Source organism: Gouania willdenowi, unplaced genomic scaffold (assembly GCF_900634775.1).
Source record: "Gouania willdenowi unplaced genomic scaffold, fGouWil2.1 scaffold_15_arrow_ctg1, whole genome shotgun sequence".
NCBI classification, from domain to species: Eukaryota; Metazoa; Chordata; class Actinopteri; order Blenniiformes; family Gobiesocidae; genus Gouania; species Gouania willdenowi.
In genome coordinates, this window is record NW_021144909.1 from 1 (window position 1) to 15,678 (window position 15,678).

Sequence of the window (15,678 nt, forward strand, 5' to 3'; positions counted from 1 at the left end):
GCCCACTCTTACAGCCCATCACGTAGAGAGGAAGATGTTTGAAGTCACGCTCTCTGACGTTGAGTAGCGACTAGTTTGAGGAGAAACATCACCAACAAGGTGGAGCTTCACATCACCAGTTAAACACTGCGATCTGATACTCTAAACTAGTCAGTACTCATGGTCGTGTGTGGAGGGAACGGGGCAAACAGAAAGTAGAGGCACACTTCATCACCACTGACTTTGGTAGAAACTCTGTCATCTCCTCGCTGAGGCTGGAGGAGGTAGCAAGGGGGGAGGGGTCTGTCACGGGGAGGCTGTACATGTAAACGGCGCTGATCACAAGCCCCGCCCCCAGCATGAAGAGGATGTCCACGTGGAAGCCAAACAGGTAGACCGACATCACCGTGGAAACCACGATGGAGCAGGAAGTGGCGAAGCCCTTCAGGATGTTGTCGGCGTACTTGACGACCACAGCCACCAGCAGTCCCCCGAACGCCTGGTTGCCCACCACGCACCACACGGCGCTGGTATAGCCGAAGAAAAAGCCGTGCTCTGCTATGGCGGCGCCGTCATTCCACCACAGTGCGGCGGCACCCAGTGTGGTGCCAAACACGCCCAGCTGCACGTTGAGCAGCCACACAGACGCTGAGCTGCCCTTCAGGATCTTCTCAAAGTAAACGCCGGCAAAACCCGATGACAGGCAGCTGATCACCACGGCAACCAGACCCACCACGTAGTTCTGAGCCGCGCCACTCGCCACTGATTCTTTATTCCCCTCCTGCTGCAACTGAAATAGATCATTAGCATTAGCACACACACGTGAATATAAATCTGTCATGTGACATACTACTGTGCCATATGGACAAAGTCTTATATCACGATATAGGTAATAAATTTATAGCATGACGATATATATCCTAATATAGTATTTCTTACTTAAAATTACACATGAAATAAATGAATAATTGCTGTTAATTATATATTTTACTGTATATAAAAATAAACAAAATAAAAAAAAAACCCAAATAACTAGTACTTCTTTAAGAATCTTCTCAATGAAGGAATATTTGTGACTTTTGCTCCAAATATTGTCACGTGTTCTGATTTGTAAATGTGTGGAAATGCCACCAAGGGGCGTAAAAACCACCAATAATGTCCACTACTATGGTTTTAAACCGTACCTGTAGTGAATTTGACTGCATCACAGATCAAATATGATAAAGGTTTGGTCAGGTTCTATCTTTAAAAGTCCTTCTAGAGCAGCAGGAAATGAATTAACACTAACATTTGTGAGACAGGTTTGCAGCTATTTATCTTGGAAGAGTCATATTGGCTGTAGTGACACAGTTTGTAATCAGACTGATTGATGACCCAATCTGGGTGAAAAAAGCAGCATTTCACCTCCACATACCACAGTATCCATTTAGTGCATCTTTGTGTCTCTAAACTAGGGTTGCCACCCGTCCCTTAAAATACGGAATCGTTCCTATTTGGTCACTAAATGGTGAGTCCCGTACTGAGCCAAAACGAAACGCTGTTTGTTCCGTATTTACATAAATGACCAGAACACTAGACAAGTTGGTCAGACCGTCACACACAAAATAAATGCAGGAGGGGTTCTCCTTGGATCTACGTAGGACCTGCCAACGTGCCCAATTAATATTCATGCTCGATATGTTGCAAGAAATTAGCAATTGTTATGTGTTAACCGACATAATCATGTGTTATCAAATGCAAGTTCCACAAATACATCAACTAAATATATATATAATTAATAATATTATTCAACAATTGTAACTATGTATAGAATTTTCTACACTATATTGTCTTCATTACTTTGGAAGGATTTTAATCCAGGTGAGAGGAGGAAAATGGCTCCTTTGAGAATAATGGTTGCAGACCGCGGTCCTAGGTATACATGAACACCTTTCGGAGGTTCGGTACACTGACATATGAGTTTATTTTTCAACATTGTAGATTTATTTTGTTTTTTTTACATGCGTTCAGACTTTTTTTTTTTATAACCATCAATCATAAATTGTTGCACAACTCTTTAAAATACACCAGAAGGTGAAGTTTAAATTCTAAAACGAGCAAAAAAAAAAAAATCAGAAATAAATGAATAAAAAGGCCAAAATTCAAGGTTAATGTTGGACGAGAGAGGAAAGAGTTTAGATGAGCCTGCAGACACTAATAGAACATGCATAACATGAGCTCAGGGGTACATGGGGCAATAACGTTTGAGAAACACTGTTCTACGTCCAAATGGTTCTATTTTGTGTTCACGGTCCCTTGGGTGTCCCTTATTTTATTTTCTGAAAGGTGGCAACCCTACTCCGAACTTAACGCTTGTGTCTGGTGTTAAATGATGTAGAATTAGGCTGGATCTGACCAGTGGGTGTGGCTTCAGTAGCTGATGGTGGCTACACAAGACTACACCACGTTGGTGTAAAGTAACATCTCTGGGTGACGCTAACATTCGCCTGCTAGCATCATCATATTTTAACTACAGACACACATTAAATTAGACACAGAAACCACAGAGGGTTATATCGTACACTACACGGTTTTATATCACACTACCATATATATATATATATATATATATATATCGTTATATCGCACAGCATTAATGTGACGTCTGTCATGTCATGTCGTGGAGGAGGTCCAAACCTGTACGATGCCAACTCCCAGGAAGAGCAGCAGCAGAGAAACCCACTGAACCTTGGACAGAGTCTTCCTGAGCATCATCACGCTGAAGAGCGCCGTGGTCAGAATCTTCAGCTGGTACGTCACCTGAGGGGGAGGAGCTTTAAGTAAGTGATTGCAGGTAACTTTGTGTAACTATGTAAAGGAAAGTAAACGAAAACAATGCTGAAAGCAGCATTAGCTATGTTAGCTACATTAGTTCTGCTAGCTAAATTAGCCGTGTTAGCTACATCAGCCATGTTAGCTACTGTCAGTGCCCAATCCATTCACGGACCGATAGTTTCAGATCCTTTCAACGCATGTGCGTAGACTACGTCACTTCCTTCACTCACAATCCTTACGACGGAGCCCCTGGGACATGATATTTGAATCTATGCTGACCATACGATGTTTGTTAAATATTTTAATAGTACACATTTAAATATGTGGTGTTTCTATAGTTAATAAAAAATAAAACAAAATGGATAAAAACAATACACAACATTGACAATCAAAAACCAAACAGAAATAAGATAAAAACCAAAATAATTCTGAATTCTATCAAAACATAAATTTGTAATTATCTTTAAATAACAGGGTTTCAACCTTTTAAATAATACACAAACTGCTGTAAAATAGGCTGGCCGGATGGAGACGTGTTTTCCGCATGCATTGAAATTATCCAAATCTATCAGGCCCGTGAAATGATGGGGTACTGACAGCTACAATAGTCTTGTTAGCTACATTAGCTGTATTAGCTACATTAGCGATGTTGGCTACATTACCTGCGTTAACTGCAGTAGCTGTGTTTGCTACATTAGATGTGTTAGCTCTGTTGGCTACATTAGCTGTGTTTGCTACATTAGATGTGTTAGCTCTGTTGGCTACATTAGATGTGTTAGCTCTGTTGGCTACTTTAGCTGTGTTAGCTGCATTAATTCTATGAACTACATTAGCGGTGTTAGCTACATTAACTCTGTTAGATCCATTAGTGGTGTTAGCTACATTAGCTCTGTTAGCTACATTATCTCTGTACATTAAGCTACATTAACGTGTTAGCTACATTAGCTGTCTTTGCTAAATTAGCTGTCTTTGCTAAATTAGCTGTCTTTGCTAAGTTAGCTCTGTTCACTGTATTAGCTCTGTTCACTGTATTAGCTCTGTTCACTGTATTAGCTCTGTTAGCTACATTAGCTCTGTTAGCTACATTAGCATACTGACCTGGAAGGTGGCAGCGGGCAGGTTGGAGATGGCTATGTACTGCAGGTTGTTCTGTAATGTGTAGATCAGAGAAGGAACGCAGAGCTTCAACGTTTCCTTATACTGGAGCACCACAGAGTCTATGAGGTGTGAACAGGTGGACCACACACTCACTGAAAACACACACACACACACACTTGTTATTATTAATAATAACAATAACAGTGTTAATGATGATAGTGTGACTCACGTCTCCTCTGAACCAATAGGATGATCACACAGGTCAGAACCTTCAGAACTTCAGCCATGACCACGGCCGACGTGGAGAAGAATCTGTCCCCAGGTAACGTTCGTACGTACCTTATGCTGAGGATCAAAGATGCATTCTGGACCACCAGCACCGCCAGACTCACGTACTTCAACTTACTGTTAGCTAAACACACAGAGGAATGGGCAGCCAATCAGAAAGAAGGACACACAGCCAATCAGAGAAGAGGTCACACAGCCAATCAGAAAGAAGGACACACAGCCAATCAGAGAAGAGGACACACAGCCTATCAGAGAGGAGGGCACAGCAAGTTTTGGTTTTTCCTGATAAATATAAAACCCCAAAGTTCATAATGTTCAGCTGACTTAAGGTACAAAGAATTCAGACTAACTGAATATTAATCATACGTTTGAATAATATAAGTCAGGATAAGACGCTGGAAGATATGTTTTATCGGAAAGATTCTTCTTCCTGTGAGCTTACAAACATCCACATGCTGCTGTTGCTCCTCCTCACTGCTCCACGTCTGCACATTGGCAGTTATGAATGTGTTTCAGTCAGATAGATAGATCTATGTTAGAGCAGAGACACCTTTGACCTGCTTTACAGGAACCGACCAATCACAGAGAGTTTAGAGCAGGGGTCACTATGTTTATATATTTGATCGCAACACTGACAGGAACAGAGGGGTGTTCCATAAAGGAGGGTTAACAAACTCTGTCTATCCATAAACTCTGGGTCAACATACCCCGCGATGGGAAACTCTGGGTATCTGATTCCATTACAGCTGGTATGAAGTGGGTTAATCAACCCTGAGTATGTAAACATTGGGTTACTGACATGCGCGCGCGCGCGATAAAAAGCCATCATCAATGGATCGAAGATGACTCGAGCTGCCATGACAACCAAACGGAAGAGAGTGATTTATTCAGTGACTATTGTGGCTTAAATCACCCGTAATTAGTCACACTTTTTGGTTGCTTCATCACTTTATTGCTTCAGTGATGTGACGAGCGGTGAATAATATGAATAAAATGTGTTTGAGGAGGCGTGGCAGCAGCATAGGATGTCTGCATAGAGAGCCCTCCTGTTATACTGGATATAAAGACAGTGACAGCCGCTTGATATCTAATGAATTATATTGATTTTTAATGTAATATTGTCACCAGAGTCATCTCAACGTCCTAAAAAATGTCATAAGAAAATTAAAAAAAATGAAAGAAAACTACCGTTTGCACAAAAAAAAAAAAAAACGTAAAGCGACACAACCTTACTAATGATGTGAACACGTCTGTGGTGTGTGATGTTACTAATGTTTTTCAGAGAAAAGTGTTAAGGTTTATTAAAGTGTTCAGAAACGGTGTTCAGGTGGGCGGAGCCAGGTAGAGACCCAGGGTTTCTTTGATAAAACCTGCCAGTGACCAAGTTTAGTTCACGGACAATGTTGCCATGGCAACATACTCAGAAGAACATACCTCACGTTTAGGAATGAGATACTCAGAGTTTGAACATAACCTGCTTTATGGAAAACCCCTCAGATCTATTCTTCATACATCTGTGACTTAGAACTGAAACTAGATGAGGGTGTGTTTGGTTTTATTTACCTGTTATTCAGCCTCTTTGCCCCGCCCACTAAACAAACTGTGTGCGTGTCCACGTCAGCAGCTCTGACACACCTGTATAACCTGCTCTGTTTTAGAACTAACTTCAGCAGCGATCACTGGTTAAGCCAGGTTTAAACTAGTTAACAGTGTGAATAAACTACAAACTAGTGAGTTAGCTTAGGTAAACAAACCAAACTAACCTTTAAAGCACTGTAACAGTTAAAATTCACATATATTTGTGCCCGGACACAGAGCCCGAGAGGCCGAGAAAAGTCAGCGTTGCTCACGGTGAAACGGATTCGGTGGTTTCCGAGTGATCTAGTGACCGGATGTGACTACTAGTGACGTTTGTAAAGGACAACGATTCGGGAAAATAACAACCCATTGTTGAGGAATCCGCAGTTTGTGATGATGATGATGATGATGATGATGATGATGAAAAACAGATTAAACACTTCTGTGTGATGTGTGTGTTCGAGTCAAATTCACTGATCAAACCTGAACGTCTCAGTATGCTAACAGGAAGCTAACATAGTTTATTCTGCTACATATATGAGCTCATAAAGTCTCTGATGTGCCAGTTAGATGATATTAAAATGTACAAATGTGTGTGGAATGATTTAAAAAAAAAACATTTAACCGTCAGAGTGAAGCTTTCTATCATGTAAAACGGACACCGGTAGATTCGTTACACCGGTGGATCCAGGACTGACTCACCGGAGCCCTGAGTCCGACCCACCGCCGCCTCTTTGTTGCTTCTTTCTGTGGACATTGTGAGCTCCGCTGTCGGTGGGGAAGCTCCGAGCCGGAGCTCCGACCTCCGGCGCGCTGTGAGTGGCGAAGCAGGAGGAGGACAGCTGTCTGCCGGGGTGGACGCAGCGAGCAGCCGCAAAGCGAGAACAACCGGGGGACTACAAACACAAAGAGCGGCGAGCAAACAGGAGGACTCACTCTGACCTCTGATCAGGTCAAATAAAATAGGAAGTGTTTATTGATACGGAAACGTATCAATAGCCTTATTGACTATGGGTACGTTTTCCAGACGTTTTCTACATAAGCGTAATGTACCTGTGTTTTCACCGTGTCACCGCTTTTATCAGATATATATTTTTTCTTTGCAGCGAAAGGAAGATTTCTTGAGTCGGGCGCCTTAGTCCACATGGACATCCTGACACTGTCCCAGTCCTGAATAGACTGTCATTCTATTCAGACACAGCGCCCCTCATTGGCCAGTTTAGGCGAGTGATAGGTGCACCTGCAAAGTTATATATATATATAATGTGTCTTTGTCTTCAAATCTACTAAAATACAATAAACGGCATAGATTGGTGTTAAATGTGAACTTTTGTTAATAATCTATTTAAAGATTAGGATCTATGTATCTATCCAAACAAATTTTTGTTTCACTGCTGTTTAATAATCTGATGTTAGAGTGAGACCTCTTTTTATTAATTGAGACGATCATTTTTTATCGTTTCCTGTTTGTATTGGCTGCCTGCTGGCCCCGCCCCTTTTTCTGTTTATAAAGACAAGGCTGCCCTCTGGTGGTCAAAGATGAAACTGATTAAAGAGGTCTCACTCCGCATCAGATTACTTAAATTTCGTTTTTCTTTTACAATAACAGGAAAAAATAATGTGTGATAAATATTTAAGATTAATTCTGATCAATATTTTAATTCTTAGTCAATAGTCAATTAGTTCCATAAAGCGAGTTATGTTCAAACGCTTGAGTATGTTCGGGCTCAAATGAGTATCCCATTCCTAAACAGGAGGTATGTTCTTTTCTGAGTATGTCACCATGGCAACATTGACCATGAACGAAACCTGGTCGCTGACAGGTTTTATCGAAGAAACCCTGGGTTTCTACCTGGCTCCGCCCACCTGAACACCGTTTCTGAACACTTTAATGAACCTTGAAACTTTTATCTAAAACACATTAGTAACATCACACACCACAGACGTGCTCACATCATTACTAATGTTGTGTTGCTTTACTTTTTTTTTTTGTGCAAACGGTAGTTTTATTTCTTACATTGTGGATACAGATCATTAAGTGAAAGACACTGAGAGGTTGATCTGCATTAAAACATCTACTGACGTCTGACGTGACGGGAGGGCTCTCTATGCAGCCATCCGGCTTATTTCACCCATCAGGGTGAATAAATCACTCTCTTCTGGGTGGTTACCATGGTAGTTTGTGTAATCGTCAATCCATTGATGATGGCTTTTTATCGCACGTGCACGTAAGTAACCCAAGGTTTACATACTCAGGGTTGATTGACCCACTTAATACCAGCTGTACTGGAATTGGATACCCAGAGTTTATGGATAAACTCAGAGTTTGTTAAACCTCCTTTATGGAATACCTCTCTGATAGACGGGCTGAGTTTATCCTGGAACAGCAGTTCTCATGGAAACAGTCAGGTTAAAGTCAGGTTTAGTTTATCCTGCTGCTCAGTCAGAGCTTCATCTAATATCAGAGTTTCTTAGTGATTTTAATTCCAACACAGAATGTTCTGCTGTCTATCTTCATGTGTAATAAAGTTTGAGATAAAAATCCTTATTTTTGTGTCAATGTTTTATGAATCTGCAATGGACTGGTGCGCTGTCCAGGTTGTACCCCCGCCTAGCGCCCAGTGTGAGCCAGAGTTAGGCACCAGCAGATCTCTGCGACCCTGAAAACAGGAACAAGCAGGTCTGAAAATGGATAGATGTTTTATGAATTAATAAGCAAAAAATAAATTAAAAAAACATAAAGATGACTGACACGCTGAAAGTTTTATTCAAACGGATGTTTTTCACTTTCTATATTTCACAAAAATCCTTATTTAATGTAAATAAAGTCACTACGTGGCAACTCCACCCAAACAAAAGGTCCAGAGTTCAGACTTTAGCACAAAATATTCCGTCTTCGTTCTTCAGTGTTTGCATCAGGGGGCGGAGACTCCAAACAGCGACAGGAAGTAGAAACTTTAACAACGCTGACCTTTGCGTGACCAGCGCTGAGTCGGCAAAAAAACAAAACTAAAAACTTTGCGTTGGTGGAAACAATAAATAATCCTGCTCTGCTCTGAGCTCCTCACAGAGACGAAGAGCCCCGCTCTGCTCCGAGCTCCTCCTGCTCTGCTCCTAGCTCCTCCCCCTCCTCCATCCAGGGGTGGGACAGTATGTCCTGCAGCGTTGGACGAGCGGCAGGATCCAACGATAGGCACCATCGGACGAGGGACTGACAGTCTGTGGACGCACAACAGACACATTAACACACATTAATACACACACAGAGTGTAGATATTGACCTCTGACCTTTAGAGAGCCTTAGTGTGAACCTGGGCGTGGCTCTAACGATGCTGAGGTCAGAGTGAAACGGAATGTCTCCCTCCAACATGTTGAAGAGCAGAACACCCAGGGACCACACGGTGAGGGGGAGGGCCCGGTAACACCCTGACTCCACCCACTCAGGGGGGCTGTACACCCGCGTACCTGCCAATCAGAAACAGGCATCAGGATCAGGGTGTGGCCACACTGACATCACATTGATTGGTCCATGATTAAACCCAATAAAACACTCACTACTGACCCTGAATGCAGCGTCAGGTAGGGCCTTCCCCTCTAAGGCCGTCCCCTCTAAGGCCGTCCCCTCTAAGGCCGTCCCCTCTAAGGCCGTCCCCTCTAGGGCCGTCCCCTCTAGGGCCGTCCCCTCTCGGGCCGTCCCCTCTCGGGCCGTCCCCTCTAGGGCCGTCCCCTCTAAGGTTCTATTATTCAATGATTATCATATTTTTGATGCATCTTTTCCTCACTTTGTGGCTACTTAATACTTTTAAATAAGGTTTATGTGTCGGTATCATTAATTAAAGTAATTAAACAAATGTAACTCCATTATCATTATCTATGTCAAATAACCAAATCCAACAGTAATCAGATTACAAAAGAAAAATATTATCTTAAGAGAATGTTCTCTCACTGAGGTCCTGGTGACAGTAATGAACAAATCTCTCAGACAACTATGAAATAATAGGAAACATCAATGGATTCTTCCAAACTCTAGTTTTTAATCCTGATGAGTGAATCTCACGCTCAGTAACTGTAGCTTTAAAAGTCAAACACACTCGCCTGAATCATGATTGATCTAATAATCAATGCATTGTCTCACTCTAATGTGTGTCTACTGACCCTGGAAGCAGGCGTAGGGCGTGTCTGTGAGAACAGCTCCTGATCCAAAGTCTATGATCTTCACCTCCAGGGTTCTCATGTCCAACACAATGTTCTCATCCTTAATGTCTCTGTGTAGAACGCCACGAGCGTGCACGTAGAGCAGCGCACGGACCACCTGAGCAAAGATCCTACACAGAGACACACTGGTTACATTGGTTTTACTGGTCAGTTAGCGTTTAGCAGTTAGTGACACTCCTAATGCTAACCTGCGTGCTAGGCTCTCGCTCAGAGCTCCTCTCTCTGTGATAAAGTCAAACAGATCCTGACTGTGAGGCGGACGCTCCATCACCAGCAGGAAGCCCCGCCCCTTCACCTCCGCCCAGTCCAGCAGCCGGACCACGCCCACGTGACCTCCGCCCTCTGAGAGGCGCTGCAGCAGACACACCTCCATGGGAACGGGCTGAGCCACGCCCGGCTGTGGGAGGAGCAACAAATCATTCAAAACTTAAGATTTAAATAAACACAAAACACTTTTTTCTGCTGAAAACAAACTTTTAGTCAAATTATTTCAAGTTATCATATTTAGTTGTAAAATATCAGAGCAACTGCCCTTTATGGGTTGAAACCAGGATATTACAATCTTAATGTTTCTATTGGCTGAGAACCAGATTCTTATTTTCTAATGCAAATGTAATTCAGAAATAAACTTCAATCCGAATTAGGTGGCTGGTTTATTATGATTTTATTTCCAAATTAAATGATTCCTCTTTCTTGTAAACAGTGAATTCTGTGCTGGTGACGACATAATCCAAGATGGCCGCCCAGACTCCAGCCAAGACCAATTATTTAATAAGAAGCCTAGAAGACATGGATTTAATGAAAAGAGTGAATGGATGGAAGAATAAACGTGCGGACATTCACATGGACTTATTACACACACGGACCTCGGCAAACAGAACAGGCTTCATCGAGGCATGAAGCACCAGAGCTTCACTAATGCTTTATCTTCTGCTCCGTGAAACCATGTGTTAGTGTCGAGCTACTGCTTCAAACCTACTAGGGCTGAACGATTTTGACCAAAAGCAAAATTGCAATTTTTTGCAATCAATATTGTGATTTCGATTTTACTGCGATTTTTCCTCTGTTCACCACAATAAATAACAAAAATGTACTTTAGGCATTACTGGTCATTGATTAATAAAAAACTAGACAATGATATATCTTTTTGTTTAAATGAAATATTACTTTCAAAGTAAAATCCTGATGCGGGCGCATTACCGCCATCTGGCGGACAGGCTGTGTGTGGTCACAAATGTATTGAATGGATTGAATGGGAGCAATTAAAATAATGCAATTTATTTAATTGCAATAACAAAAAAAAAAAAAAAAAAGCATTGCTGTCTGACAAAGATTGCACTGCTTGTAGTGTTGACCTTTGACAGCATGTGCAGACAAAAAAAAAAAAATCTACCAAACGGCAAATCAAAATCGCGTGCCTCCGCGATTTCGAAATCGCGTCATGTAATATCACAATAAAATTGCTGTTTGTTGTGTGTTTTTCCAAATATAAACCTCAATTCGGGACTTAACATTTCCATGTAAACACAAAGCAGAACACTCATTTCAAATAATTTAATTAGGAATAACTATTTCCCAATTAAAAAATATAATGTAACCAAAGATTTTATAGTAGTATAGAGTGGGCATGTCTTAACTGCTCCAGGAGCCCCGCCCATAATCAAGGTATTTAAAAAAAAAAATAATAATTCCACCCTAGTAGCAGGTCAGACAAGTTAGTTACTCTAAAGTTCCTCAGAGAGTTGGAGTTTTATTTTGAAAAACTACCAGCTGTCGTAGTTTACAGGTGAAAACACCGTTATTTAACGTCACTGATCCAAAGTGTGTTTAATAAAACTAGTGCAGCGCCCATAGGAAGTATATATTGCTATAGAAAAGTGGTAGATTCTACACAGCTTTCATCTTATCCTGAGTTACCATGACTACATGTTAACATTGAGCTGTTCTGCAAAGCTGCATATAAGACAATTTTATGAAATAATTTATTAATGGTATCATTGCAGTCCAAACAAATCCAACGTTGCACACCTTTGAGCCATGTTGAAAGTCTTAGGTCAATCTGAGCTTGATTCACAGAGATATTTTGAGGAACACACACACACACACACAGACATAGATTCCTTGCTTTCATAGATAGATTTAAATAGTGTTCAGTGTGTGTGTGTGTGTGTGTGTGTGTGTGTGTGTGTGTGTGTGTGTGTGTGTGTTGCTTTCAGGGGAAACCCAAAGCAACATTGTGGAATTTCCTGAGCTGTGATGTCAGAGGGGGAGGCCCCGCCCACCTGTGTCTACCCCCTGAGTGCACAGCAGGGGGTAGAGTTTAGCTCAGTGATTCCTAGCCAGTAAAAACCTGAAGTGAAGGATCAATTTATCCAATAATATCACTCTCACTCACTCTCATCCTTTCCTTTCAATATAAGAGCCCTTTCCTTTAACCAACAAAGTAAATAAACTTTATTTATAGAGTATGGTGCAAAACACATTTACAGATACCACCAATTTACAAATTATTGCAAAACTTTTACAAATGGCCACAACTCTTACAAAAGATTTGTAAATCAGTCTCAACATTTGAGAAAGTGTTTTGCTATTTGCATTTTTTTTTTTAATAATTATGTATATTTGTTTTCAAATTTTTAAATGTGTTGTGGAATTTGTAAAAGTTTTGCAATAATTTGTAAACGTGTTGTGGAATTTGTAAAAGTTTTGCAATAATTTGTAAACATGTTGTGGAATTTGTAAAAGTTTTGCAATAATTTGTAAACGTGTTGTGGTATTAGTAAATGTGTTTTGCACTTCTCAGCCACCGTAATAGAGCCCCTTTCACAGGTAAAAACCACAAAGTGCTGTACAAACATTTCAGTATCATCTCGTCTAAAGAAAACATGGAAAAACAGTCACATAAAATGTGAGACAAGAACGGGAGAACCGTGGCTGCTGATTGGACAGAAACTCACCAGGCGGCTCCACGTTCCCACGCTGTCATGTGACACCTGTTTGATGGCGACCTGAGGAGAGGGAGGGGAGGAGAGGGGAGGGGGTGAGGGTTTGATTCCCATGCCTTCACCTGTAACTGATGATGTCATCGCTCTAACCTGAAGTCCGTCTGAAAGTCTCTGTCCAGAAAACACTGAACCGAAGCCACCGCTGCCAATCAGAGCGCCCAGAGCGTAACGCCTCAGGAAGTGCTCCTCCTCCAGGAAGTGCTCCACCACTGATACACACACACACAACCAATGAAATAATGTATTTTTTTCTACCTAAATATTTAGGGTTTTTGTAGTATGAAATAACTGAAAAGAGTTCCTGTACTGGTCTGGCACACAGCCAAGCAGACACACGAGTGAGAGAAGAAGATAGTTTAAGGCTCTTCACAAGTTTTGACTTCCTGTGGACTTCACTTTTGAGGAAACATACTTTTTGACTGTTCCTTATTGGCGATTATGTTTCACAACGTTCCACACACACATCTCAAAACACGCCCTCACCACACATAAGGTATGTATAATAAAAATATACTATGATGAGTAAAATATAACAAAAAAACAAAACAATATTTATACAAAAAGTACAAAACGACAACAGAAATGCACTAAAATACACAAAATGACTCCAAAAAAACATATATTACAGAAAAATACACCAAACGACAAGAAAAATATAAAAATGACTCAAAACACACAAAACAAAATATTTATACAAAACATACACAAAATGACTCCAGAATCACACTACAATGGCAACAAAAAACAATAATTATACAAAAAATGTATCAAAACACAACAGAAAGATACATAAAAATCGATTCATAGGTTTCAAGGTTCACATCGATGCTGTGAAAATTGAATCACAGTACTTTTTTTTATCCAGAAGTGTTGGCGGCGAGCGAAATTTGCTAATACTTTCTTTCTGGCTGCCTTCTACTCTTAAATATGTTAATAAATGATTCCTTACCCCTTTAGCACCGAAAGAATATCTGTAATATTACGGGAATATCTGTAAAAGTCACGTTTTTCTATTAGCTCTGTCTGCTAGCATAGCATCTCTTCTTCACTGCAAGAATATCTGCATGCCAACCGACCACTGTGTTACCAGCGCCCTCTGCTGGTTCAAACAAATATGACGCAAATACAATGCAGACTGTTTTTTTTTTTTTCAATTGTTAAGGCACAAAATACATTTTCAGTTGCACTTTTAAAAGAACAATAACTATTATGCAGTTTTGCATTGTTTACTATAGAACCATCATTTAAATTGATAGGCTTCTTCATTTGTATTATTCCTTTATTTATTTCATTCAAGATTTATTTTTAGTTAGATTGCATTGTTTTGAATAGTTTATCAAGGGATTCTTTTGACAATGAAAAATAAAAAAAAAATTGTACTGTATTTTCCCAAAAAAAAATAAAAGAATATTTTTCAGTCATTTATGTACAGTCCCATTTTGTAAAATAAATTGTGAGAGAATCGTATTGTGAATCGAATCGTATCGGGAGTTGAGTGAATCGTTACATCCCTAATATATATATATATGTATTTATAAAATTGACAACTCTACTTAAGCTCCTCCCACTATATGAATACATACTTCTGACGGGTAATGTACTAGTTTATTTAAATACAAATACACAAACAATTACATGTTTTGCACAATTTTAAATCCATTGAGACACACGTCACACTTCAGTGATTGTTTTTTAGTGGTTGTACACACTTTGTGATGATAACACACACACTTCACCAACCCCCAAGCTACGCCTCGGACCTCAGTTTGAGAACCACTAATCTAAGTTATTAGAAAATGTGCTGTGTATGTGTATGTGTGTATGTGTTGTCCTGAAACCGTGGGAAAGTTTGAACACTAAAGAGAATCAGACTCACTTCCTGTTGTATCACTAGGATAAACGAACGAAATAACTGAAATATTTCACACTATATTTCGTATTTAAATTTTAATTAATGCAATTTGTGTAGTAAATATGAAATAGCAAAATATTAATATAAGTACAAGCATATATATGTGTGTATATGTGTGTGTACGCACGTATATGTTTGATGTGCATGTATAACTGTATATATAAAAATACGTGTAGACTATATATTTAATGTGCATTGTAAAATAAATAAATAAAATAGTGATATTAGTTTCCTAGTTATTTTCTGTGATATTATTTAAAGAGCCTTGTTAAGTTTGTTGTGGATAAGCTTTAGCTACATCCTTTCGTTTTTCTGAAGAATAACGAAATAAAACTGAAATCAACTCAAATCCTAATCCAACACTTCCGGTTACATTCTGAATTTAATACAGATGAACTATCTGATTATTAGTGTGTTTAATTATAACTGATTATTAGTGACTTTAATGATAACTATCTGATTATTAGTGTGTTTAATGATAACTGATTATTAGTGACTTTAATGATAACTATCTGATTATTAGTTTTCTCACCGTGTTTCCCGTCCTTTGGCTCCATGTCAGTTGTTAGTGAATAAAATCCATTTCGCTGATTCGCTATGGCGGAAAAAAGTCACTTTTCGAAGCTTTTACTGAACAACAAATTAATTTTCTTTTCTCGCGCTGATTTAAAAAGTCAAACTTAGTGTTTTTCAGACTAGAAATGTTTAAATATCGATGATAAGTTCTGTCTAATGACTGCGGTGTGACTGCGGAACGTTAGTGTTTTTGATCCGCCTTTATAAACTCTA

At 39.9% G+C, this 15,678-nt stretch overlaps 2 protein-coding genes across 2 annotated transcripts; both read right to left on the reverse strand.

Moving 5' to 3' along the window:
• Positions 1–206: 206 nt before the first annotated feature.
• On the reverse strand, positions 207–6,643 carry LOC114458688 (UDP-galactose translocator-like; the record flags this gene model as incomplete). The annotated part of the gene is made up of 5 exons (XM_028441101.1): positions 6,460–6,643; positions 4,121–4,303; positions 3,892–4,043; positions 2,656–2,778; positions 207–769 (listed from the first exon to the last, which is right to left on the reverse strand). Coding segments are annotated over exons 1-5 (1,076 nt in total), but the record flags the coding sequence as incomplete, so codon positions are not given.
• A 2,141-nt stretch (positions 6,644–8,784) lies between these two features.
• LOC114458683 (serine/threonine-protein kinase pim-2-like) lies at positions 8,785–15,620 on the reverse strand. The gene is made up of 7 exons (XM_028441097.1): positions 15,422–15,620; positions 13,068–13,186; positions 12,930–12,980; positions 10,161–10,369; positions 9,913–10,082; positions 9,046–9,222; positions 8,785–8,976 (listed from the first exon to the last, which is right to left on the reverse strand). The coding sequence occupies exons 1-7, from the start codon at positions 15,444–15,446 to the stop codon at positions 8,822–8,824; spliced, it is 906 nt and encodes a 301-aa protein (XP_028296898.1). The 5' UTR covers positions 15,447–15,620; the 3' UTR covers positions 8,785–8,821.
• Between the last annotated feature and the right edge of the window lie 58 nt (positions 15,621–15,678).

Coding starts and splice junctions, on each gene's coding strand:
- LOC114458683 (XM_028441097.1), bottom strand. CDS start 15,446: ATGGAGCCAAAGGACGGGAAACACG. Junction 10,370..12,929: donor TGGGAACGTGGAGCCGCCTG/GTGAGTTTCTGT, acceptor CTCCTCCCACAG/CCGGGCGTGGCTCAGCCCGT. Junction 10,083..10,160: donor AGCGAGAGCCTAGCACGCAG/GTTAGCATTAGG, acceptor GTCTCTGTGTAG/GATCTTTGCTCAGGTGGTCC.